Genomic DNA, 23,671 nt, shown 5'->3' with positions numbered 1-23,671 from the left:
GGGTACACAGACATTCCGTTCACAACAATGCCTCAGATATTTATCAAGCACTTACTATTTTGCTTTCTGTTATGGAGATGTAAAGATGAATCTTATTTAGGTTCTGCCTTTATTTTTATTTATTTTTTTTTTTGAGACAGAGTCTTGCTTTGTTGCCAAGGCTAGAGTGAGTGCCGTGGCGTCAGCCTAGCTCACAGCAACCTCAATCTCCTGGGCTCAAGCGATCCTTCTGTCTCAGCCTCCCAAGTAGCTGGGACTACAGGCATGAGCCACCATGCCCGGCTGATTTTTTCTATATATATTAGTTGGCCAATTAGTTTCTTTCTATTTATAGTAGAGACGGGGTCTCGCTCTTGCTCAGGCTGGTTTCGAACTCCCGACCACGAGCGATCCGCCCGCCTCGGCCTCCCAGAGAGCTAGGATTACAGGCGTGAGCCACCGCGCCCGGCCTAGGTTCTGCCTTTAAACCACTTATAGTCTAGTGTATAAGAAAAGACAAGCACATCAGTAACTAAAATAAAAAGTAGAAGGAGATAAGTGCCATATGGAAGAAACAGATAATAGTTAATAATAGGTGCCATTTATTGGAGTGCGTAGTATGCATTAAGTACATCATTATCACATTTAATCTTCACATAGCAAATCAGTGAGGTAGGTAGTATTATGCCTATTTTACAGCAGAGGAATTAAATGATTCTCTAATATAAAGATGTTAAGTAATGGACCCAAGTTATCTATTCATATGGGTGAGCTGGACTTGAATGTAGGGCTGTGCAAAGCTTATGCTCTTAACTATTGAGCAGTCATGTCTTCTTTGGGATAACATACAGAGAAAGTGCTTTGCACAAGTCATTTTATCTTGGCTGTCAGTATAAATTCCGTATGTAATACCAGCACATAACAATTTTATTTTTCCTTTCTTTTTAAGACGCTGGAAGAAGAGTTTGCCAGGAAACTGCAGGAACAGGAAGTGTTCTTTAAAATGACTGGGGAGTCTGAATGCCTTAACCCATCAACACAGAGCCGTATTTCCAAATTCTATCCTATTCCTAGCTTGCATTCCACTGGATCATAACATGGGAAGCATTCTGTGCTTGGGTTTGGCTTTTTAAATATGTCGTTCTATTCTCTTCATCTTCTGCCACAGTCTATATCAGATAGCTCACGAAGACAATCACCTGCCTCACGTTCTAGGTGTTTTTTTGTTTTTTGTTTTGGATTTTTTGTGTTTTTTTTTTTGAAGCAAAGATGAAGGGAAAACAAACTAAGATGCTGGGCCATGTTGGCAAAGTAGCATCTTGTAGTAATTCCCTAAGGTGATTTTGTATATTAATCTTAAAAATTGTATTCTTTAGACACTGTTACCTGAAAAATTGTTACAAGAAATAATGTTTAAAGTTATTTTTAAAAAACTGTTACATCACTAAGTATTAATAAATGTCTTTTTACCTGCCCTAACTTCTCAGTGATGCCTAAATTCTATAGCTGAAGCTCTGCTGTAGAGGGTTGAAATGATTTTCTTTTGGTGAATCAGCTCTCATAAAAAAGCTATGAATTGCTCAAAATGTTCTGTTGATTCAGTGAATAAATATATTTTATCTTTAAATAGGAATAAACTCTTTTAAAAGAGAGAAATTATTTCAGTAATTTGTTGAAAATAATTACTTATTTAGGCATGAGCTAATAATTGAAGGTGCTAGTTTTATTAAGATAGTGCCTAAAACACTAAATTTTAATCAAGTCTAAAATAGGATTTTTTTTTATCAACAGGGACATAAACATCCTTAGCATTCAACATTACTGTGTTAAAAATCTTGTTCTTATTACCATTGGATGGAAATATTCTTCCTAAAATATATATTGTACAAAGTTTGAAAAGACAAAAAAAAGTAGCTTTTAGATGTGCAAATTGGAAATGTAGAACACCAAATTAAAAGTATTATAGATTTAGCTGTCTTAGTTTATTTTCTAAAATAATACATAAGTTAAATGACTTCCCTCCATCTTAGTGAATTCTCTTCATTTAAAATTCTGTGAGAAGCTTACAGGCTCTGAGTTATATTTATAAATATATTTTCTGAAATTAATCTTAAAAGAGGCATTTATTCAGAATACTTTTTTTTAAAAAAGGATTTAAATATTTAGGCAAATGTCAGAAATGACTTTTCATTGTTTTGAAATCAGGCTACTTACATTTTGGTTTTATTTTGTTCCGTATTTAAATTATTTACTTTGGGAAAAGCCTGAAACCTTTATCATGTGGTTGCTGATATATGTACTTATTAATGAAATGTTCACTCTTAGTCCCTTTTGAGGCTTGGAATTTCAACCATGTGTCAGGTCAGACAGTATTATGAACTGGACTTTGGTATGAGAGACAGCACATTTGTAAATGATGCTTGTTGCCCGCCATTTACAACCTATTCTCTCTTAAGAGTGCTAGGTACCAAATTATAAAAGTTTGTTTTTAGTTATACTACTTTTGAGGCTGGTGAAAAATTTAAATGCAACTTTGTGGGAACACTGATTTATACTAAGAAAATGTAAATGTCTGTAGCACTTTCTTGCAGTTAATTTGAAAACTTTAGATGCTGAACCTTATTTTATCAGTGGTTTAGAGGATTTAAAAATGCATGTGCGATTTTAATTTTGTAATTGTTTTGACAAGCATAACTTGGACAACTTTGTAGGTAGCCTTAACTTCTGGCCAAGTTTGTTTTTTATATAAATATATATACATATATATATTATGTATGGTTGTAAATTCATACACTTATCACATAAATGTGTTACTGTATACAAAACTCTTTTAATGCTTTATTCTCAAATGCTGGGTTGAAAAATGTTTTTAAAGCCTTTTGAAATATATATCTTTATAGAGTAATATTCAGGATGATGGAAATTGTTTATATTGTTATGATAAAAATGACAGTATAATGTTGCCCAGTGTATTTAATGATTTATTTGATGATGGAGTGGGGAGGAAGGTTCTCATAACCACTTTCTCCTTTGAAATTTTCAGTTTATTAGCTTTTTAAAAATGAATACTTTAGGCAGTGGATATTTTTTCAGTATCATTGAAATGATACTCTGTGTGCTAAAGTTTGTGGCGCCTAATTAATTTGGTCTGAATATTTGATTCTTTTCCTTTCAATTTGACATTCAGAGTATTGACTCAAGGCGAAAGGCTCAGAGTGGCATGGTTGATGCTGTGGGTGAAATTATTAGCGACTCTCATCTCCCTTAAAGCTGCCTTTTGGATTCAGTGTTTGTGCTTGAGTTTTCTTTCAAACATGACCGTAATCATATGGGTGCAAGACTATACAGTGGTACCTATGTAGAGGTGAAGCATTCATTTTCATACTTAAAGTTATGTAAATCTTTTCAAAAAGTGTTTTGTTACAGAATATACTGTTTGTACCCATACTGGCCCACCTCTCCTTAGGCCCTATATTCAAATAGATAATAGTGATCATTCTTTCTTACATGAAGTGTAGGTAGGGAGTGGGCGAGAGGCACAGACTTCCTTGAAATCTAAGAGTACAGTCAAATTTCTTCCTGATTTGGTTGTTTTGTTGCTGTGGCAAAATGTGCCATGAAATGCATAAAAGTACTTCTTCATAGGTGCACCCTAATCAGTCCCCTCTCCTCTTTTTCCTGAGTGCTGTGAACACACCAGACCTGCACACTTTTGTAGGTCCAGCTCCTAGAGCTTGGGGCACCAGGCTGCCTTCCTAGTCCTGTCAGCCATAGGGTATGAATTGCTGAATTAGCTGCTATTTTATGTGGAGTCACATTAAGCTTTTTCTTACCCTTCTCTATGGGGAAGCTATAGGGTGGGTAAGGAGGAAATTAGAGTGCTTTTACTTTGCTAAAAATATTAGAACTTTCCTGTGACAGGATACAGCAAATTGTAATTAAATATAAACCAGAACCAGAGCTACCTCTAAGTAGTATTTCCTCAAGCACAAAGCTCTCAGGCATATGAGACTCACCTTACTAGAGGGTCTCTGATTTCTTGAGCTTCAGTGAGTTTCAGAAGTGACTATTTTTTGTACTCTTCTAGTTTCCTTGTAACTACACACTTTTTCCCATTCCACACTGTGCTTAAATGACAGACTTCTGAGAAGCCAAATTCTGTCAAAGTATTAGCTAGAGATGTTGATTAAAGAAAAACCTAGACTGAAGTGGAAGAAGAGTGTTCCAATTCTAATAATCTTTTGCTTAAATAAATCAATTCTTTTCTGGGAAATGATTTTTTTATAGGAAATGGGATGATATTTTAAATGCTTTTCTTAGGTTGAAGGCACAACAGTTAATGCCTCTATTGTTGCTATTCTGTGGCTGATGTGGTTTTGATAAAGCTTTAAAATTTCTGCTACTAAGCCTGGGATAGAGTGTTTTACCAGTTATAAATGTTGGCTGCAGCTTTTTGTGATCCTTCTCTGATTTGCAGTGTAATGAGTTCATAAGCTAAATTTTCAGCAAGAATTTTGTTTCAGATTATGCCACTTGTCTATTTGAGAGCAACATGTCTTTTCAATCATGAGATTGACACATAAAAATAAAGTTATTTCTTAATCTATCTTGGGAAGCGGTCTTTTATTGAGAATCTTTGAAACTAGATTGTCCTGCATGAGAACACTTTGCAGGTTTTTTGGTCCTACTTGTATTTTAAAACGTACAATCCTCCAAGTGTTCTGATCCTTCCGGACTTATTAGCATTCCTTGCCATCTGTAGTCCACACCACATGCACATACACACAGTGTATGTGTATTATGTACTATTTACTACACAGTAAATATAGTATTTACCAGTAATTTACTGGAAGGTGTCTTTCAGCATGCCAACCCTTCCTTTGAGAGGTGCCTAAACTATTTCTATCAATGTGTGTGTGTATATATGTATGTGTGTGTGTGTGTGTGTATATATATATATATATATTTCCTTTTTCTCCCCTTGGGACAGATTATTTTTCTCACCAAATATTTCACAAATCATATGACCTCACTTCTTCTATAAAATAACCTCTTTTTGTCATTTATAAGTTCATGCAGGATTTAGTAGACACTAGGCAGCATCATTTGGCAAGTGTTCAGCTTGGCTGCAGGGAGGCATAGCATGTCATTTTCTAATCAAGGAGCATCATGCACTATTGAGCTCATTCTTGACTTTTTTTTTTTTTTAAACAAAAGAGCCTCAGATCCATTGCTATCCAGCTGGGGACATATCTCATATCTGCTCATCCTCTTTCTGGGTTTTGTCCAGAGAAGGTAGCAAGTTTGGAGTTTTGCCCTATTTCACTTGAAGATTTTTGGATATCTTAGTAAGGTAAATCTAATAACAAGGGAAAAACTCTTAAGTCTGATTAATTAAGATAAGAATCATTATTAAGGGAGATATAATACTTAAGCCCCTGAAGCTATTTTTAACAAGAGTCAAAGCTATGAAAATGTAAAATTAAATTTGGCCTTTGGATAAAACTGGTAAGTTCTTTTGAAAAAATTTTTAAAAAGGCACATCACATTCGTTATATACAATAATAAGTTTTCATTAGAGTAAAAAGTTGTTCGAAATTCTTATTTTTAAAATTCCCATATTCACAGCAGGTAGCTATCAGGATATAATAAAGGAAGCAAAAAGACCATGTAGTATTGGGTGCTTGACTGGGTTTTTCTGTTAGCAGTTGTTTGATACAGTGGAACTAACTAAATCATGTGCTTTTTCTAGGATAATATGTGGGATACTTAGGAGAGGCCATATGGAAAACAAACATCACAGTCTTTTAGAAGTAGATTTAATTTAATCTCATTAAAAATTATCCTTAAAATTATCCAGTAATTGAGAGGTCACAATTTGTTATAAATTCAAAAGTTGGCCAAGTATAGCCTTTTCTGAATTTGAGTGTCTGATTTTACTGTGAATTTCTTGGAGGCATTTGATAGTTGTACATTTTTGTTTAATAGGAGTTTTGTTATTCCATATATTACTTGCCTTACAGTCATAATTTGCCCCAGGGTAAAGCATTGCATTAATTGCAAGTAATCTCGTTGCTCATTTATTGCATATGTGTTTATTTCAACTATTAGTAACTCATGCTTAGGGAAAACCTTCATATACTTTGTAATATGCCCAGATTGAGTTAATAGTTGCAGACAAAGGTCTGTCTTTAAACATCTTAGTGATTAAATGAAATGCCAGAAGCTGTGTCCCAAAATACAACCAGTTTTTTTTTCTTGTGTTTATAATAGTGTTAGACCCTGTTAACCCAGAATTTTTTTTTTAATATTTCTTTGGTCAGATGAATCATATTAAACATGATATTAAAAAAGAAAAAACCTTTAATTGGAAATTTTACAATTGAAATGACTTTATCTTATAGACCACCTACAAATGTTTTTAGACATTGAAAAGTGCTTAAAAATCAACCACGCCCAGTCCCCCATGCCATTTCCTAAGTGCAGAACAGAGGGTGAACAGAGGGTGACATCTCAAGCTGAAGCCATCTGTCCCCAGCATCAGGTATTCTTTCCCCTCCCCCTTCCTTGCCCATTGCCCCTCACCCTTCTTTTCCTATTTGCTGTAGCCTAGTTCAGTATAATGTATCTGTGAACTCTAGCATGGACCTATGGACAGATCATAGCTACAATCAGACTTCTAAGCAAGTGGGAATATGCTATACATATAGAATATGATAACCATTAGAAACCCTGTCACCTCCTACAGGGGAAGTGAATTTCTTAAGTTTTTCAGTTCCAAGAGTCACTTCTTAGCCAACTCGATTCTGTGACCAGAGAATGCAGAGTGGAAAGGGGAGGAAGGAGCTGACAGCACAGCCTTGCAGCAGTTGCCAGAACACACCCCCATCAAGTGTCACCTCCAGGAAGGCACCCCATTCCCGTCTTCCATTTTCTGGGCTCATATTTAGGCAAAGCTCTAAGACTCCTGAGCCAACTTTTATGTAGCTGGCTCTCGTAGGTTGAGGCTTGTACTAAGTATTACTGAAGCCAGGGAGCTCGGGTCTAGATAGAAGAGAAGCTAGTCACATTCTAAAAACATTGCAACTATTCTTAAAATCTACTCAATGAAGCTGTTTCAGATTGTGTGTCTTTGACTGAGTTCTATATACGTATATTTTGTTCAGACTAAAACAAGTGTTGCTAGGTGACTATTTGGCTATGCTATCTCCGTAGGACACTGACAGACTCCAGCTTTCACCCTCTGGAGACATTTGACCTAAGTGTCATATCCATTGAGAGAACTGGTCCAGGGGTTTGTCCCACCAAAGCTTGCTCATGGCTTTATGGCGATACTTCTCTTTCTCCGCCCAACATAGACTTGGTCACCTGAAAGAAGATGAGTAGAAAGTTTAAAAATATCTGTGGTCTGCAGGGACCTTAGCTCAGGCAATTACTGCAAATGTGACCCCTGCAAAGATGGTTTCAAGGTTAAATCTTTTGTAAAGCTCAGTTTATTTACATCACCCACTTTCATCGCCAGCCAGCTTCATTCTCCCTTTCCTCCCTGCCTTGGCACTCTCCTTCCTTTCTCCCTCATTGTGAGTGTGATTGTTATGCAAATTCTGTTCTTGGCAGCGCCTGCCTTCAGTGATTGCCATTTGTCTGAATTTCTCAGGCTTGCTCTGGAACAAATCACTTGCTTCTCTACAGAGCACCTGCCTTGCAGCACTCCAGAACCCCCAGCAGCCAGGCTTACCTTTGTCTCCTTTTTCTCCCTTGTGCCCTCGAGGGCCAGGATGACCTGGTGGTCCAGCAGGGCCCCTGTCACCTAGAAGGACAGACGGGGACATGACTAAGTGATGCATGAGTGTGGGGACTGAGGATGAGGGAGCCAATGTAGCACCAGCAAGGGAGCTGCTTTTTAGCAAGAGGTCACTGTTACGTAGGATCGTGGGGGCTGGCTTCCTGCTACCACTTACCTTTGGGTCCTGGGGAGCCCACCTCTCCCTTCTGCCCAGGGGGTCCTGGAATGGCTCCATAAGCTACAAGGGGTAGAAAAACTGGCCTTAGACTAGAGTCACCCTGAAGCTTGGGAGGTCAAAGTAACACAGATAGATGGTGATGGAGTTTGGTCTTGTAGGAGGAAACAAAGTTTAGAATTAATATGTTCAGTTTTCAGCATCTCAAGTGTTAATAACTGGAGGTTTTTCCTGAGACTTTTGTCTCTGGAGCAGGCCCCGTGTGAGACGGCAGTGAGTCAGATGCTGTGAGAGTAACTGGCATGCCCTTACTTCGGAAGAAGTCCATGAGGTCCGAGGTCACGTTGCTGTAAGCGGAGAAGACCTTGCTGATGCCAGGTGGCCCCTGGGGCCCAGGCCGGCCTGGTGGGCCCTGGACAGTGTAGGCCATGCCTTGCAGCAGGCCCTGACCTGTAAAACACCAGAGCGTGGGCCCAGGAAGCAGGGGTCGCCTGGTACCCTCTTCAGTAGGCAGTGCCCCCAAAGTAGTGACACTCCTAGCAAGGGAACAGCTCTGCTGACTTCCTTTGTATTCCCATGTGACTGGCAGAGGTGTCTGCCCGCTGCAGGCCTTCAGCAAAGGCAAATGTAACTGCGGATAAACTATAGAGTGAAAGGACTTCTTAGCCAACATCCTTCCCTCAGCACCGCCAGAAGACTAGCATGGTCCTAACCACTCTTCTGGGACCGAGAAGAGGTTCGGTGTTGGGAAAGCGAAGCACACAGACCCCGGTGTGCTGTGCCCGGCAGCTTAGTTTCCAGCACAGGGGCCTTTTGAGCTGAGTGAGCTGAGAACTAGCATGGGGCCTCCTGTCTTCAGTCCCTGCCCATCTGACTCCAGACTGCTGTCTTCAGAGCCTGGGTGCTCCAAACACGAGAAGGCCAATCTATGGAAATGCCCACATACTCCCCCCAGCACCAAGGCCTAAATGTCCCTACTCACGCTGCAAGCTCTCCGACACCCGAACAGCCAGCTCATTGTAATCCAGACCTCCAGCGAAGCCAGCCGAGAATGGCCCGCCTTCACCACCATACATGCCACCTGCCGCTGCCCCGTAGCCTCCATCTCCGGCCCCACCAAAGGCTGCCCCTTCGCCCAGAGCGCCTCCGCCGGCTCCCCCCAGGCCCATGGAAGAGCTGTAGGAGCCGCCCCGGCTGGAGGACGAGCTGTGTGAGGAGGAGCTGCTCGTCCGCCGGTAGGAGTCATCCATGGACAGGAGGCGACTGTCCCCAGGTGGTCCCTGTGGCCCCGGGGGACCTGGGGGGCCAACAATGAAGCTGCGCACGTCAGGACCTGCGGGGTGGGGAGCTGTGTGAGTGGGAGCTCAGATCTCGGCGGAGAGAGACTAGAGTTAGAGGGTCTCTCCCAGGGTCTCAACACCTCTTCGCAAGCAGAAGTGAACTTCAGGGCCCTCGTACATGAGCAGGAGAATGCAGGTCGGCAAGAAACCGGGCTTACACCGACCCCTGGCGCTCTTGCGCCCGGCCTCCCGCTTCCTTCAAGCACCTTGCTGCCCCACCGACCGGGAAAAGTGAGGTCTGGGGAGGGGCGGGGGACCCAATGTCAGGGCACCTACTCGTGAGGTAGCTGATCAGCTCACTCCGGAAGCTGTCACTGTTCTCAGTCGCATAGGTTGCCAGAGCTCCCGAGACACCCTGGGGGCCTCGAGGACCTGGGGGACCAGGAGGGCCTGGAGGGCCTGGGATGGATGACAAGCCGGCAGCTGAGCAAGGGAAGGGAAAGAAGGGTCAGAGCCATGCTGCCGGGGGAGCTGGACCCAGCCAGGGCCCAGGGCCCCTCCTGGAAGGTGGCGAAGAGGCTGGGCCTCCCGGGTGAGGGGCAGGGCCCACATGCTGGCACCATCCAGGAATGGCTGCCCCCGCAGGCCCTCCCACTCCCAAGTCTGAGCCTCATTCCACCCAAATCCTGTCGCCTCCTCCCAGCCCTTCCGTCACTGGGAGGTTGAGCCCCGGTTTGGCCCCAGGCACAGGCCAGGCTCCACTTAGGGCGCTGTCTCTCCTCACTCCCCCAGGAGCCCTTGGTGAGGAGCACTGATCTAACTCTGCGTGGCTGCCCTCTGCCCTCCTCATCCTGGCTCCCCAGCGCCCTACTATGCAAGTAAGATGAGAGGTCCTCCATGCTGATGCTGGACCACACATTGCCAGGGATCCCTGGGGGCCCTGGGGGTCCTGGGGGTCCAACGATGCCTCTGTATTCGGACCCTGAGACACAGGGGAGGGCAGGGGGTCAGTTCTGGCCTGCACCAGGGGCTCTGCCTCCTCCCAGACCACCTGGACAGACGTCCCCTGCTCAGCCTTACCTCGGAGCAAGGAGAGGAGCTCCTCGTAGGACGTTCCGGGCAGGCCAGGGGGACCGGGGGGCCCGGGGGGGCCAGGGAGCCCGATGCTGATCCCAGAACCTGGAGAGAGAATCTCAAGCTGTGCTGGATTCAGATCGGGCAGGGGAAGGCAGAGAGAAGACTGTCGGAGAGGAGGTCACACATCAGAGATTTAGACCGAAGTAGGGTCTGAGGAAGGGGGCAGAGGAGGTGGCAGGAAGAGAGAGGCGGAGAGGAATACTGCAGAGACAGACACAGAGGGAGGAAGGGCAGGAGGGAGAGGAGGGGCCAAGAAGAGTGCAGGTCAAGGCTGCCCATCTGCGTCACCCTGCTGCTGCATGAACGGGAGAGTATGAGTGTGTGTGTGTGTGTGTGTGTCCATGGGTGTGTGTGTGGGAGTGTGTGTGCATGTGCGTGTGTGCACGTGTGCATAGGAGAGTGTGTGTGCATGGGAGAGTGTGTATGGGAACGTGTGTGTGCACGCCTGTGTGCATAGGAGAGTGTGTGTGCATGGGAGTGTGTGTGCATGTGTGCATAGGAGAGTGAGTGCATGGGAGAGTGTGTGTGTGCATGTGTGCATAGGAGAGTGCATGGGAGAGTGTGTGTGTGCATGGAAGAGTGTGTGCATGGGAGAGTGTGTGTATGGGAACGTGTGTGTGTGCATGTGTGCATAGGGGAGTGTGTGTGTGTGGGAGTGTGTGCATGTGTGTGTGCATGAGAGAGAGTCATGTGTGGACTCCACGAAGGTCAGAGCCCCAGACACTGGTTTTGGCTTTGTTGGCCACACTCCTTGACCTGCTCTGGAGTCGCAGGTTTGAGTAGCTCGGAACGCCGCTCCCTCTGCTGGTCTGGAGCCTGGCAGGTCAGTGGGGCCACTTCAGGGAAGCCCAGCACCGAGTCCTCATCCCAGGCGCCTCTTGACCGCCCCTCCTGACCATCCTGCCTGCAGAGGGCAGGCCAGGCGGCAGACACTCACTTGACATGTAGCTGAGAATGCGGCTGCTCAGCTCTGCATAGTCCAAAGACAGGAGGGCCCCGTCCCCACTGGCCCCCATCAGTTGCTGACGTAGGTATTGGCGCACGTCATCCCCTGGAGAGGAGAGGATGTACTAGCATGGACGCACCCCGGCCGCAGGCGTCCCAGCCTACCCCCTGCACGGACTGGCTCCCAAGGGCCATTGGCGAGTTCTGGGTTCGCAGGCCCACTCTGGCCAGGCTCCTGAAGGGGCACAGCCTGCTTGCCTGGCACTGGGGTTGGGGGATTTGCTGCCCCCTTTCCGGTCAGATTCTGACTCAGCCAGCAGATCAGAGCCAAGTGGCTCCTTGCCCCGGGGACTGCCTCCCACTTGCAGCCTGACAAGTGAGGTCAGGAGAGAACAAAGAGGGTCCCACCCTCGAGCCCACCGCAGGCACTCACGCTGCAGCACGGCCAGGATGTCTTCGGAGGAGATGGAGGCGGAGGAGCGGCTGACGCTGTACCCCGAGGCTGCCAGGAAGAAAACCCCAGGTTACCTGCATAGCGGGTACTGGAGCAACGCCCTCCTTATTCCAGAATCTGAAAGACTCGGTCAACTAGCCACTTCTCTTTGGGGGAAGCGAATGAATGGGGGCATTATGAAGCTATTCTGAAAGCTTGAAAAGGTCAAAAGTTGTTTGTTTGTTTTCAAGAATGTGCTTTAGCCTAACTCCTACCAGATACTGCCGCCCTGAAGGCGCTGTTTTCCAGAACAGGTAAGACGACCCCCAGTTAGGGCGGCTAGCCAAGCGCAGGAGGCTCCCTCAGCATGGCTCTCCCGTGTGCTCCTAACCTGAACGAGCCCTGCTGAAGCTGTGTCCCAGTGGCCTGGTTATTATGAATGCAGAATTAAAAATCGTATTCAAGAGAAGGGCAAAGAGAGCAGCAAAGTAAGAGAGGGGCTCTGGCAGCCAAAGTGGCCCCTGAGGAGGAAGGCGCCCAGGTCCCGGGCGTGGGAGACGCTCACTCTGTAGGTAGCTCACGACCTGGCTGGCCAGCTCCGCGTAGTTGAAAGTCTCGCCTGTGATGGTGGTGACAGGCCCTGGGGGACCAGGCGGGCCTGGGGGACCCTGAACTCCAGACAGGTAAGATCTGATACTGTCACCTGCCAACAAAGGAATAAAGCACAGTCAAGCCTGTCCCCAAGAGGACAGGTCCTCCCCACAGAGGTGACCTGGAGCATGTGATGAAATGCTTGGCCTGAACCCCACGTGGGCCCAGGGCCGGGCCAGCAGGGAGCCTAGATTCTTCTTGTTGTCTTTCCCCCTGTCACCGATGCAGAAACTGAGGCAGAAGCCTGTCCTCGGTCAGGGTCAGGTGGTCCGTGGGGGCTGTGGTCCAACAAGACTCCGGTCAGCCACCCATTTGACAAATGACCCACGTGCAGGCATGAGGTGGGAGAGTGCACGTGTGAACGTGTGTGTGGGCGCGTGGGTGAGCGTGTGAGTGTGCCAGCCACCCTGCCCTGGTGTGGGGGTAAGGACGAGGCTGGGTGGGCAGCTGTGAGGCCGGTACTGGGGGCTCCCGGCCTGCAGGCCTGGCTTCATGGGTGGAAGACCCAGGCCTTTCCGCACAGACTGGCTCCCCGACACACACACTCACTCACACACTCACTCACTCACGTACTCCCGCTGCCCTACGAGGCCTACAGGCTGGGTGGCCGGCCACTCACTCTGCATGTACTCAGAGATGTACTGCTGAATCTCCCGGCCAGAGCTGCTGATGGCGCCTGGAGGCCCCGGGGGCCCTGGGGGGCCGGGTGGGCCCTGCATGTACATGGTGCTCGATGACCCTCCTGCAGGAAGGAGAAAGTGGCCTGAGCTGGCTTCTGTAGCCCAGGGTCAGACTCACAGGGGCCAGGCATTGCTTCCACAGTCTGAGGGGGAAGGGTCTCTCCCAGGGGGAAAATGGGGCCATGGCAAAGAGAAGGATCCCTGAGAGAGAGGAAAGGAGTGCCTATGGCAGCCACTGTCTGAAAGGGGCAGAGCTGGGGAGAGGAACTTTGGTCACCTGTGGTCCTTACCTTGAGCGGAACCACCAGGAATGCCAGGAGTTCCTGGGACACCGGGATCACCTGGCATCCAAAACAAGAAACCCTGTTTGCATCACCTCCTCCAGGAAGCCTTCCCTGGTTAAGCCCAGCCACACTCATTAGTGTGTGGCACAACATTGTCCCACAACTCCTGGCCACATTTCTGTAATGACACCACAGAGCCCTGTGCACAGAGACTGCCTGTCCACGTGCTCGCCCCTCCGTCCCTCTGGCTCCTCTCCCTCCCAAGCCTTCAGCAGCAACAGCACTGCTGCCTTCTTGGGCTCTGGGCTCTGGGCACCAGGCCTGCCCTGACTCTTCCTGGCTGCTCCCTCACTGACCTTTGTCCCCTTTGGGGCCCTGGGGGCCAGGTGGGCCTGGGGGGCCAGAGAAGACGGTTTCTGCAGAGGAAAGAAATAGTTTGAGTGTGGATGTAGGACCTAGCACAGCACTTGGCTCACTATATAGATGCTCAATCAGTACTTGTGAGTGGGTGGATGGATGGGTGGTTGGATGGTTGGGAGGCTGGATATAAAAATAAACGAATGGATGAATGAATGAATGAACAGATGAATAGATGGACGAATTCCACTAGGGACAAGTTCTGGCCTACTGTTTGCTCTACAGTGATGTCCGTAAGTTCCTATGTTGTATTGTCAGCGTTTATCTCATTTCACATGCATGTGTCCTATCTGCTTTATCAGACCCGGGCTCCGAAGCACAGGAACCAGGTGTCTCCAGTCAGTCCAGAAACTCCCCAAGGGGAGGGCTGGCTCCCTCCCCCAGGCCGGGCCGCCAGGGTGGTTGGGTTGCATGGTTTGCTCCCCTGGAGCAGCAGGCAGTAGGGAGATCAGACACACGTGCCCCATGGAAAGTCAGGAGAAGGGAGTTGGTGAGTCAGCCAGGAAGACCACGCCTGTGACCACAGCCCGTGCCAGGGCGAGGGCTGAGGTGGAGAACAGCTGTCATCCGACTCCCCAACATTACCTGACTCAGCCAGGAAAGATCCTGGAGGGCCCGGCGGGCCTGGCAAGCCTTCCCCTAGAAGAGAACCCCCAAGATTTATTAGTGCCAAGAGCAGGGCTAGGAACCTTCTGCCCAGCAGGACAGGGTGGGGAGACGCTTTGCTAAGAGTCAGCCCCAAGGAGTCTGGGCTGGGGGTCCCACTGTTGCCCACCCCTCACCTCCCCCCTCAGCCCCGCCTCCCAGCAGGGAGCCCGGCTCGCACCTGGTGGGCCTCGGGGTCCTGGCGGGCCTGGGATGGAAGGCCCTGTGGAAGAGAGGGTGGGAGAGGCGACGCTGAGCTCAGGCAGCTGACACTGCACCTGAGAGCAGGACCTTGGCTTCCTCACCAAGTGCTGTCCCCTGTGCCCCAAGACGCCCCACCTTCCATAGATCCCTGAGATGCTCACCTGGTGGCCCACGTGGCCCAGGTGGGCCTGGGGGACCTCGTAAATCAAGACCTTCTGTAGAGAGAAGAGAACAGAAATGAGCAAAAGCTGTCAGGAGGCTGCTCTCTGCTGCAATCCCCTCGGCAGGACTGGCAGTCCCAGGCACCCTTTCGTGGCACGGGACCCTTCAGCGCTCCGTCTGCTAAGGGTGCCCCTCACTCAGAGGCAGAGCGGGGCTGCAGTCAAGCTCCCTGACAGCTGATGAGGGCATATGGGACGACGGCTAACCTGGGCTTGGGTGTCAGAGAGCCTGGGTTCAAAGCCCTGTTCTGACACATCTAGCTGGCGACTTTGCACAAGTTCTTAACCTCTTTCAGCCTCAGTTTCTGCCTCTGTAAACCAGGGTCAATGAGTCCCACATCGCTGGGGTGTTGTGAAGACTCAGTGAGACACGGCTGAATGCTAAGCCCTGGCATGACAAGAGCGCATAGTGAGCACTGGACCGGGTGTGGCTGTCGCCTTTGCCCTCTGTCACTCCAGGTGTCCAGGTGGAGACCCAGCGCATCTCCACCTGGGCTCTTTGCAGGACTCTGTGAGCATGGGGACGGGGAATCAGCCCTCCCCACGGACCCCGGTGGCTGCTCTCTTTGAGTGGGGCCCGCACTCCTGCCAGACACGCACTTTCAAGGCGGGGTCTGCCCTCGGCAGCTGCCCCAACCCCAGCTCTCACCCTCTCACCCCAGACAAGCCCCTGCTGCTCCTTTCAGCCTTCACTGCTTTTGGAGGACTTCTCATCCTAACACCCTCACATCGGGACGACCTGCTGGTGCAGCTGCCACACGCCCCAATTGCGCTGCCCTCGCTCTACCCCCCAGCCCCTCGCGCCACCAGCCCGGGAAAATGGTGCCACTCACGGGCGGAGAGGACCTCGGAGATGGAGCTGCTACTAGCCAGGAACGATTCGCCAGCAAGTCCTCGCTCCCCGCGCGGGCCTGTCGGGAGGACACAGAGTTAGGGTGGGCTCTGCCTGCAGCAACCGCTTCCCCTTGGGAGGGGCCTGGTGCCAGGTGACGGGCGGGGCCCGGTGGAGGGGCGGGGCCTGGTGCCAGGTGACGGTCGGGGCCCGGTGGAGGGGCGGGGCCTGGTGCCAGGTGGAGGGCGGGGCCCGGTGGAGGGCGGGGCACAGATGTTGATCACGGGCGAGTCAGTGGCCAGAGCCCCCAGGGGGAACTGGGCCAGTTTTTCCTGAGCTTGTTTTGCCATTTGGATAAATCGCTGGACAGCAGAATGATGGCGGGATTATCAAGGTCTGTCACAAACGGCCCGAGGCCTGTGAAAGCAGCCCTGGTCGACCCTGACCAGGGGGCCACAGAGCCCCAATCTCCATCTCCCTGCCCTGAGGACCCCACCTTCTCAGAAACGTGGGAGGGGGTGAGGGGAGGTGTCTCCCCTGGCCGCTGAGACCTTGCAAGGCTCCTGGTGAAGAGCCCTGGCCACCCCTGGCCTCCCTTTCCAAAACACACGTCCCTCTTCATCTAAAGCACAGTCCATCCCCGAGTCTACCCCCCCAACCCTGGGGGAGGAAAGTCCTCTTCACTGAGCCCACAGCCATGTATTCTTCAAGGGTGTGACATACCTTGCTGTCCTGGGAGACCAGCTGGGCCAACAGGGCCTGGAAATGGGGTTGGGGAAGAAAGGGATAAGTCACACCTCTGGGGTCACAGGAACAAGTGAAGAAAGGGCAGTCACATGAGTGCACACATCATTCCTCACAAGGCATGGAACAGTGGCCAAGGAAGCCAACTTGCTTATTTGAATTTGAGACCAGTAAGCAATTTGAGAGCAGCCCTGAGGTCCAGCTTGGTAAGAACATCTCTGATGGGTCTTGGGACCCGTGGGTTGGGCAGGGCTGCCCTCTCTGGTACTGTCCTTTAATGGTTGGGGACTTCTATGTTCTCTCAGTGTCCTCCCTCTCACTGGAGCTGGTCAGCATGGAAGGCTGGTGCATACACTGGTCGTGTTAAGTCATGTGCTTCATTCGTATATAAAAAGTTTAAATAATTAAGATATATATATATATATATAACAAAATAACAGGCATTTTGGAAATACAGAAAAAATTGCCCATAATTCTTTAACTTGTGAATATTTTGTCTTGTTTCCCTCCAGCACTTTTTTGTGTCTTGTAAAAATATACTTGCAGCCTCAGAGCACTCACTATTGAGTCCTCTGCTCTTCAAATGATACTGTTATCTCCTAGCAACTTTCTTCAGAAGTCTTCATATTTTTGTCTCTATCCCATCATTGTTGGACAATGTGGAGATATATTCTCCTATTAGATTCCTAGCATTTTTGTTGCCCTTGATGCATATTATCAAATTGTCTTCCAAGAGGAAACAAAGGGCTCAAGTGTTCTTCCTGGTCACAGGCTCTAGGACAATCTGGGCCAAATCCTTGCCCTGTTGCTTCCTGGCAGTGCACCTCCACCTTCCTACCGGTGAATCTGAGAGCAGCATAGGCCTCCTCCGTGGTAAGGTAGGGTAACTGACCCACCTAATTTTCTCAGATGACAGAGTTTGTTTTTCTCAGGCCAAACTGCTTACTCTCTCTCCCACGTTCCCGCCCTGGGCTTTAGCACCTGAGCAAACACGGCTGGCGTCGCTGCAGCCGAGGCCTGCTGCTGATTTGGGGCAAAGTGAAAGAATGGACTCACCTGGAGCACCTGGAGGTCCTGGGGGTCCCATGGCTCCAGGAGGTCCCGGGGGGCCTGAGACAGTGAGCGTTGATGACCCCTCTGCAAACAGAAGATACAGGAAACAATGAGCTCCGCTCTTCTCGCTCAGAGGTGTTCGACCCAAGACAGGCTGTGGGCTGCGAAGGCTCGAGTTTCTTCCTCTCCTCACACCTAAACTTTCCCCCTTCCCTCACTGCTAATCCAAAGAGCTCACAGCCACATCCTGTCCAGAGCACCATGCCTGCAGACTGGCACTTCTTGGAAGGCAGAGCCAGGGCAGGTGCCCAGCACATGAGAGAGAAAGACACAAGAAGAAGGGTCCCTCCCAGACCTGCATACCTGAAGTCACGATCCTGCCTGGTGCTCCTGGTTCACCTGGGAGGGAATGAAGAGGAGGAGAATGGGTGTTTCAAGGATCAATTAGTGGCTCCATAAATTATTTTCAAGGCTTCTGATTGCATTTGAGACCCACCCCCGGGCCTCTCACTCTTGGGCTAAAGGCATTTTAATGAACTGCAGGGGAGCGTGCAGGATGCATTAAGCATGGGTTTCTCATCCATCTTTGCCCAGAGCAGGGGCTGCAGTGGGGCACGTGGGAAGCTTTGCCTTTCCGTGAGGCCAGAATAAGGATAGCCTGAGAGCCGCTCATGCTCCCACATTCCATCTCCTCTGCTGGGGAATTGCCCAAAGTGGGAAAATTACCTAAAAGTCAAAAGACAGGGGCGGTGAGCCACAAGGTAGATCAGGCTTCCCACAGTGTTCCTTGGGACAGTTGTAGGGGCTGTGCAGAATTTAAAGGGGGCTCTGCGCTTGGTAAGTCTGGGAAGTTGTGAGTTACATGCAGGTTAGCAGTCTTCTGCCTTGTGTCTCAGAGCATGGAAAATGCAAAAGTGCATGGAGGACTTTCAAGAAGTGGACATCAGATTCATACATTCCCAAACTTATCAACCACTGAATGCATCTCTCAGAACTAACAATCTGGGGACTGGCTTAGGGAAATCATCTTTTAGGGTCTACTTTTTTCACTTTCCAAGGTCTGTGAGCAATGATGTCATTCACATGATGAAAGGATGACACTGATTTCCCCCTTGAGGGCAGCAGAGGGGTGGCCTCTGCTCACTACCCCAGTTCTGGGTCAAGGCCAAGATAGGAGAAAGCCCTGGAGTTTGTCTTGTTGGACATCCAACATTAGGTACAACATCCATTCCTGTGCACCTTGTCCAGGGAGGGTCTGAAGTCTACCTTGGACGGGAAGTCATGGGTCCTGGAGAACCCTCAGGAATCCCCAAACCAGGAGACTCTATTAAAGGTATCATCTACCCATGACCAGATTTATGGGCCCAGAGACTTTTCTGCCTGGGATGTATGAACTTGGTTGTCGTCATTCTGGAATTACATTTACTTATCCCTAAAGAACTCCTTGGCTCAACTGGTCACTGGGAATAGTTTCTGGAAAGTAGTTATTTTAGGGTCCCACCGAGGGTGGCAGTGACTGCTCATGACAAAGCATGGCTCCATAGTGTGTCGGGTTCAGGAGCATGGGGTTGCAGGGACAGAAGGAGAAAGACCATCCCTGAACATTGTGTATCCCTGGACTTGCTCAGGGTCGGGGGCTGAGGGGCAGAACTGGACAAGAGTGTCACCATGTTGCCTCACCAGACCACCCCACGGATTATTTCCCCTTTTAGTACTTGGACTTGCTCTCTTAGTAGCACTTAACACCCTTCTTGGCCCATATTGGAGCCACCTCTTAGGAAGGATTTGGTGTACTCAGTTACATCAAGGTCACATCACGTGAAAGAACGTCCCCGGAGAAGAGACACGTTGTTGGGGACCAAGCAATAATGGGGGCATTTTAGAGGCAAACCAGGGGGTGGAAAGACAGCACCTTTCCAGGTCCTCCTGCAGCAGTGGCCTAGAGACACCTGGGCATGAAAGTGGGTCTCAGGGTGTCGGGTGGGGAGGAATGTGGGGTGGGGTTTGGGGGTTCAGACTTCTGTCACTCAGCACAAGTCCCGCAGTACCCAGCCTCACAGCCTTCCACTGGAGCCACTAGATGCCACTGTTGATCCAGGCTCCTGCCAGAGAGGGGCCTCCCTCCCTCCCTCTCCCTTCCTGCAAAAACCGAAGGATATCGCATTTGGAAAATCACTTACCTTTAGTCCCTGGTCGGCCAGGAGAACCAGGAAGTCCTGATGTGATTCGAAACAAGTCAGTCAGAATAAGGAAGGCCCAGCAATTCCAGACCCCCAGGGTGGCGGCCTGAGCTCTGTCACCCAGCACAGCCACAGCTGCCGGATGAAACCCTGAGACCCACCCGCTCTGTTTCCACCTCAGTCCAGGCCGTCCCTGGCCCCTGGGGAGCTTCTTGCCCCGAGCCCTTGCCCCTCTCTGGGAAGTGGGGCAACAGCTGGGCTTGGGGGTGGGCTGAGGCCCCCTGGGCTCAGCTCTGGGGGGATGCCATCCACGGGCCTTAACCCCATGGGCCTGCAGAGTTGGGCCAGCTCCTGTGCCCAGTGTAGCGCCACCTTCCTGCCTTGATTACTGAACTGTCCCCTGAGAGTATCTGAAGGATGCCACTGTGTGTCCAACGGCAGGGGCCCGCAGCTTGATTTCATTTTAAATCTTTGCCTGATTTCCTTCAGGAAATGAGGGGCTGGGTGTGATGACAATTTCTCAAATCCAAAGGGGGGCACACTGGTCCAACTTAGGACAGGCTTTAACACGGAGGCTGTCCCAGGGAAACTGGGCCTTCCCGAACGGGGGTGAGTGTCCATGCCCTGCCCTGCCAGCAGGGACTTCGGGCCTCCATGGGGCTAATGGAGCTCCCGGGCGGGCTCGGGGCCTCCCTCGGGCTTCTTACACCAGAGGGGAATGGGGCACAGGCAGACAGAATCGGCACACACCTCATTTCTAGTAGAATGGTGTTCTGGACTGTTCTGTGCCTATTTTACCTACCTAAGGTGCCTCTCAAGGCACAGAGAAAGGGGTGTTTGCCGGGGAGTCGGGGGAGGAGAAGAAACTCTTAGTGACTGCAGGAGCAGCACTGGCCAACAGCCACCCCAGGAGGTCGTGGGCGGTGTGGCGGGTGGGAGTGACCCAGTGACTCACCCTGAGGTCCCTGGGGTCCAGTGAGACCTGCAGAAAATCAGACACAAGAAAGAAGAGCTGAGGGGCTGAGGGCCGGCCCTGAGGAGCCACACCGTCCCCTGCAGGGGCAGCAGGTGGTCCTGGCAGAGGAGGGGCGGTGGGCACAGCACATGCCTCACACGGGGCAGCTGGACTCCAGGCTCCTCCCAGCTCTGGACGGAGAGCGACCCTCTGGGCTGTGCAGCGAAGCCACCCCCTGCTCCATCGGGCAGTGGTTCTGAGCCTATTTGGGTTCACGGACCTTTTCGGAATCTGAGGGGAGCCCGGAACCCAGGGTGCTGGCACACTCCCTCCGAGCTCCCGTCTGGCGCCAGCCACGGAGGCAGAGGCCCCCTGGACGCCTGCCTCGACTGCTCAGCTTTCTTGGCTGGTTTTGGCTTGTTCTTCCTGCAGCCCTGAGAAATCTGCCCTTGTTTGGCCTTGGTGGAGACTTTAACCATGGCTCTCTCCTTGGACTGGTGGGTATTGGCGAGGGTCTGGGTACAGCCCCCGGAGAGGACAGGAGGGGAAGGGCCCAGAGTGGCACGATACTGAGGTGACATCCAAGCCTGTGATTTTAAAAGAGTCCCTGCCCCTTTCTAGACCTCCTTGCTTTCAGCTATTACTCTTTCTCTTCCAAATCGCCAGACTTGGTAACTCAGGTGTGTACCAGGGCCCACAGCCACTGCGCACAGCACAACTTAGCAGTGTGGCACAGCACAACTTAGCAGTGTGGCAGTTCCCTGCTGAGCTGCCAGCGGCAACGGGTGGGTGGGTGTTCCTGCGTGGGTGTTCCTGTGCACGCACGCACGCACAGCCATGCACACACACGGCCACACCCACACCCACAGCCGCACCCACAGGCACACCCCCCCCGCAGGGCGTGGCTCCTGCTCCCTTCGCTGTTACCTGGCTTCCCTGGGTCTCCAGAAGGTCCTGGCGGGCCGCGGATCCCAGGCATCCCTGTGAGACCTTGTTCACCTGGAGAGAGCACGACCAACATGGAAATGTTTTCCTGACAGGAAAGCGGAATGGCCAGCGCATCTGGGCTGACCGGGTCCTAACTGGCAGAGAACGGGAGCAGAACGAGGGCCACACGCTGGGACACGGGCAGTGCAGGGAGTGGGAGGCAGGGCAGGCAGTGGGGCTGAGGACAGCAGAGCAGTGACCAACCTCGAGGGCCTTGCTGTCCGTCGGGGCCCGCGGGACCTGGTAAAGCAGAAGCAAAGTCCATCAGTGGCTCCTGGAACTACTTCCGAGCCTCCTCTCTCGCCCACCCCAGCGGCTTCGAAGCACGTTGTCTCCCGGGTGGGGGCCCACGCAGCTTCCTGCAGCCGCCAGCCACGGGAGAAGCCCTGTCTTTGCCGTGGCCTCTGGATCCAGTGTTCTCCCTGCCCCCTTCTCCTAAACCAGCCATTGTCTACTTTCCTGCTGAGAATTGCTCAGTCACTCCCCGTCGAATGGCAAGAGCCGAGATGCCCAATGCTTGTCATGTTTACTTGAGGTCCTGGAAGTCAAGGTCTCCCAGGTTCTTGTCTCCTCTGCGCTAGGCATTATCCTAACCTCTGTCCAAAGTGGTGTCCTTCTGGGACTGTCTGCTCTTTCCCTTCTCACTCATGTTGTCCCTGCATGGAATTTTCCAAACTGGCTGTAATTAAAATCTTCCTGACTTCTTAGGACCATCTGAAATGCTACTTCCTCCATCCCTCTGGTTGGAAGAACTCTCTCCTCCAACTGTATCCTCATAGAACTCTGTATCTTTCAAGGCACGTGTCACCTCCTGCAAGTCTTCTCTGCCCTCAAGAGAGGTAAAGGACCTCACTTGCCCAGCACAATGTCCAGCCATGGAGGCAGAGGCCCCCTGGACGCCTGCCTCGACTGCTCAGCTTTCTTGGCTGGTTTTGGTTTGTTCTTCCTGCAGCCCTGAGAAATCTGCCCTTGTTTGGCCTTGGTGGAGACTTGTCGCCGTCCCTCACTAACAGCTGGTCAAGCAGATCAGAGTGATCAGAGTGCAGATGTCACATCCCAAGGGGTGGGATTAAACTCTTCCAGGGCTTGGCGCTGAACGCCTGGCCCTCTGAGGTTTTGGTCGGCTTTTACAGCTGGGCTGACAGACACCTTGGTAAGGGCCAGCCAGGGGGTTAAAACCTGGATCTGGCTGTGAGACTTGCCCTGGGAGGCCTGGAATACCCCGGGGTTCCAAGGCACCTCAACATTGTCTGTGTCCACGGGAACCCACAGGCAGACTCCAGGGTGAATGGGCCATGCCCTGCCAAGTCCTCCCCAGAGCACGAGAAAGCCTCCGGGTACCTGCAGCTCTCCCAGCCCCGGGAGGGCTGCCCAGACCTGGAAATGGCCTAAAAGGGAGACTACACCAAGGGTGGGCAAGTCAGAAAGCAGGGTAGACAGCTCTGGAAGGATCTCTCCAGAGCCGTGATGACCATTTGAATGGGGCAGACCCCCTGCATCCGTTCCTTTGGGACACTTACCCATCGCTCCTTTAGCCCCGGGCTCCCCCACGGCACCAGGCAGACCTCTCATGCCAGGCTGGCCTGCAAAGGACAAGGACTAGCTGGTGGGACTTGCAAGCTATGTGTGCTTCATCATGGTAGCTCGTCTCCCAATCCTCCCCAGCCCCTGCCAAGCCCTGCCCTCCCTAGCCAGCTTCTGCTTTGATTCCAGGGTCAGGGGCCCCCGGCTCTCCTGGGCAGCGGGCATGGGCTGACCCAGAAACCATGCCTGACCTGAAGGGGCATGTGTATGAGTTTTGGTTCCCTGGAAAGGAAAGCTACCCCTTGTTGTCAAAGCATTATGACTGTCAATTTCCTTTTTAATCTTGCAAGTTGGCAGGAGGTCAGTGGCTGAGAGGATACAAGTGGTGTACACTTTCTGCTGCTTTGGGAAGAGATTGCTTTTCCTAACTGGATTCCCCAAAAGAATCAGGGACAGCCCTGAACTCCCCATTTCTCCCATTTACTGTTCAGACTACATACCATGTTTCCCTGAAAATAAGACAGGGTCTTATATTTATTTTTCCTCAAGAAGACACCCT

General features: G+C 50.6%; 2 protein-coding genes across 3 annotated transcripts in view; one reads left to right on the top strand and one right to left on the bottom strand.

Moving 5' to 3' along the window:
* SLK (STE20 like kinase) overlaps window positions 1-6,339 on the top strand; it is a 72,675-nt gene extending 66,336 nt beyond the window's left edge. For both annotated transcript variants that reach the window (XM_012770608.2, XM_012770617.2), the window contains one exon: window positions 929-6,339. In XM_012770608.2, the coding sequence (XP_012626062.1) occupies window positions 929-1,075 (147 nt within the window). In that variant the 3' untranslated portion in view covers window positions 1,076-6,339. The remainder of the gene's footprint in view (window positions 1-928) is intronic.
* A 228-nt stretch (window positions 6,340-6,567) lies between these two features.
* The window catches only part of COL17A1 (collagen type XVII alpha 1 chain), a 45,507-nt gene continuing 28,403 nt past the window's right edge, over window positions 6,568-23,671 (bottom strand). Inside the window, exons 29-54 of the mRNA XM_076009807.1 lie at window positions 23,109-23,171; window positions 21,793-21,828; window positions 21,529-21,600; window positions 20,602-20,628; window positions 19,647-19,682; window positions 17,830-17,865; window positions 17,470-17,550; window positions 16,393-16,428; window positions 15,671-15,748; window positions 14,778-14,831; window positions 14,594-14,635; window positions 14,353-14,406; window positions 13,707-13,766; window positions 13,357-13,407; window positions 13,006-13,128; window positions 12,301-12,438; window positions 11,736-11,804; window positions 11,295-11,408; window positions 10,301-10,399; window positions 10,092-10,202; window positions 9,557-9,703; window positions 8,923-9,273; window positions 8,253-8,390; window positions 7,941-8,003; window positions 7,718-7,789; window positions 6,568-7,347 (exon numbers count right to left, since the gene is read on the bottom strand). Of these exons, the coding sequence (XP_075865922.1) occupies window positions 7,295-7,347; window positions 7,718-7,789; window positions 7,941-8,003; window positions 8,253-8,390; window positions 8,923-9,273; window positions 9,557-9,703; window positions 10,092-10,202; window positions 10,301-10,399; window positions 11,295-11,408; window positions 11,736-11,804; window positions 12,301-12,438; window positions 13,006-13,128; window positions 13,357-13,407; window positions 13,707-13,766; window positions 14,353-14,406; window positions 14,594-14,635; window positions 14,778-14,831; window positions 15,671-15,748; window positions 16,393-16,428; window positions 17,470-17,550; window positions 17,830-17,865; window positions 19,647-19,682; window positions 20,602-20,628; window positions 21,529-21,600; window positions 21,793-21,828; window positions 23,109-23,171 (2,204 nt within the window). The 3' untranslated portion in view covers window positions 6,568-7,294. The remainder of the gene's footprint in view (window positions 7,348-7,717; window positions 7,790-7,940; window positions 8,004-8,252; window positions 8,391-8,922; window positions 9,274-9,556; window positions 9,704-10,091; window positions 10,203-10,300; window positions 10,400-11,294; window positions 11,409-11,735; window positions 11,805-12,300; window positions 12,439-13,005; window positions 13,129-13,356; window positions 13,408-13,706; window positions 13,767-14,352; window positions 14,407-14,593; window positions 14,636-14,777; window positions 14,832-15,670; window positions 15,749-16,392; window positions 16,429-17,469; window positions 17,551-17,829; window positions 17,866-19,646; window positions 19,683-20,601; window positions 20,629-21,528; window positions 21,601-21,792; window positions 21,829-23,108; window positions 23,172-23,671) is intronic.

Source organism: Microcebus murinus, chromosome 14 (assembly GCF_040939455.1).
Source record: "Microcebus murinus isolate Inina chromosome 14, M.murinus_Inina_mat1.0, whole genome shotgun sequence".
Taxonomy (NCBI): domain Eukaryota; kingdom Metazoa; phylum Chordata; class Mammalia; order Primates; family Cheirogaleidae; genus Microcebus; species Microcebus murinus.
The sequence above is the reverse complement of the archived record's forward strand: the minus strand, read 5'-3'. Positions and strand labels throughout refer to the sequence as shown.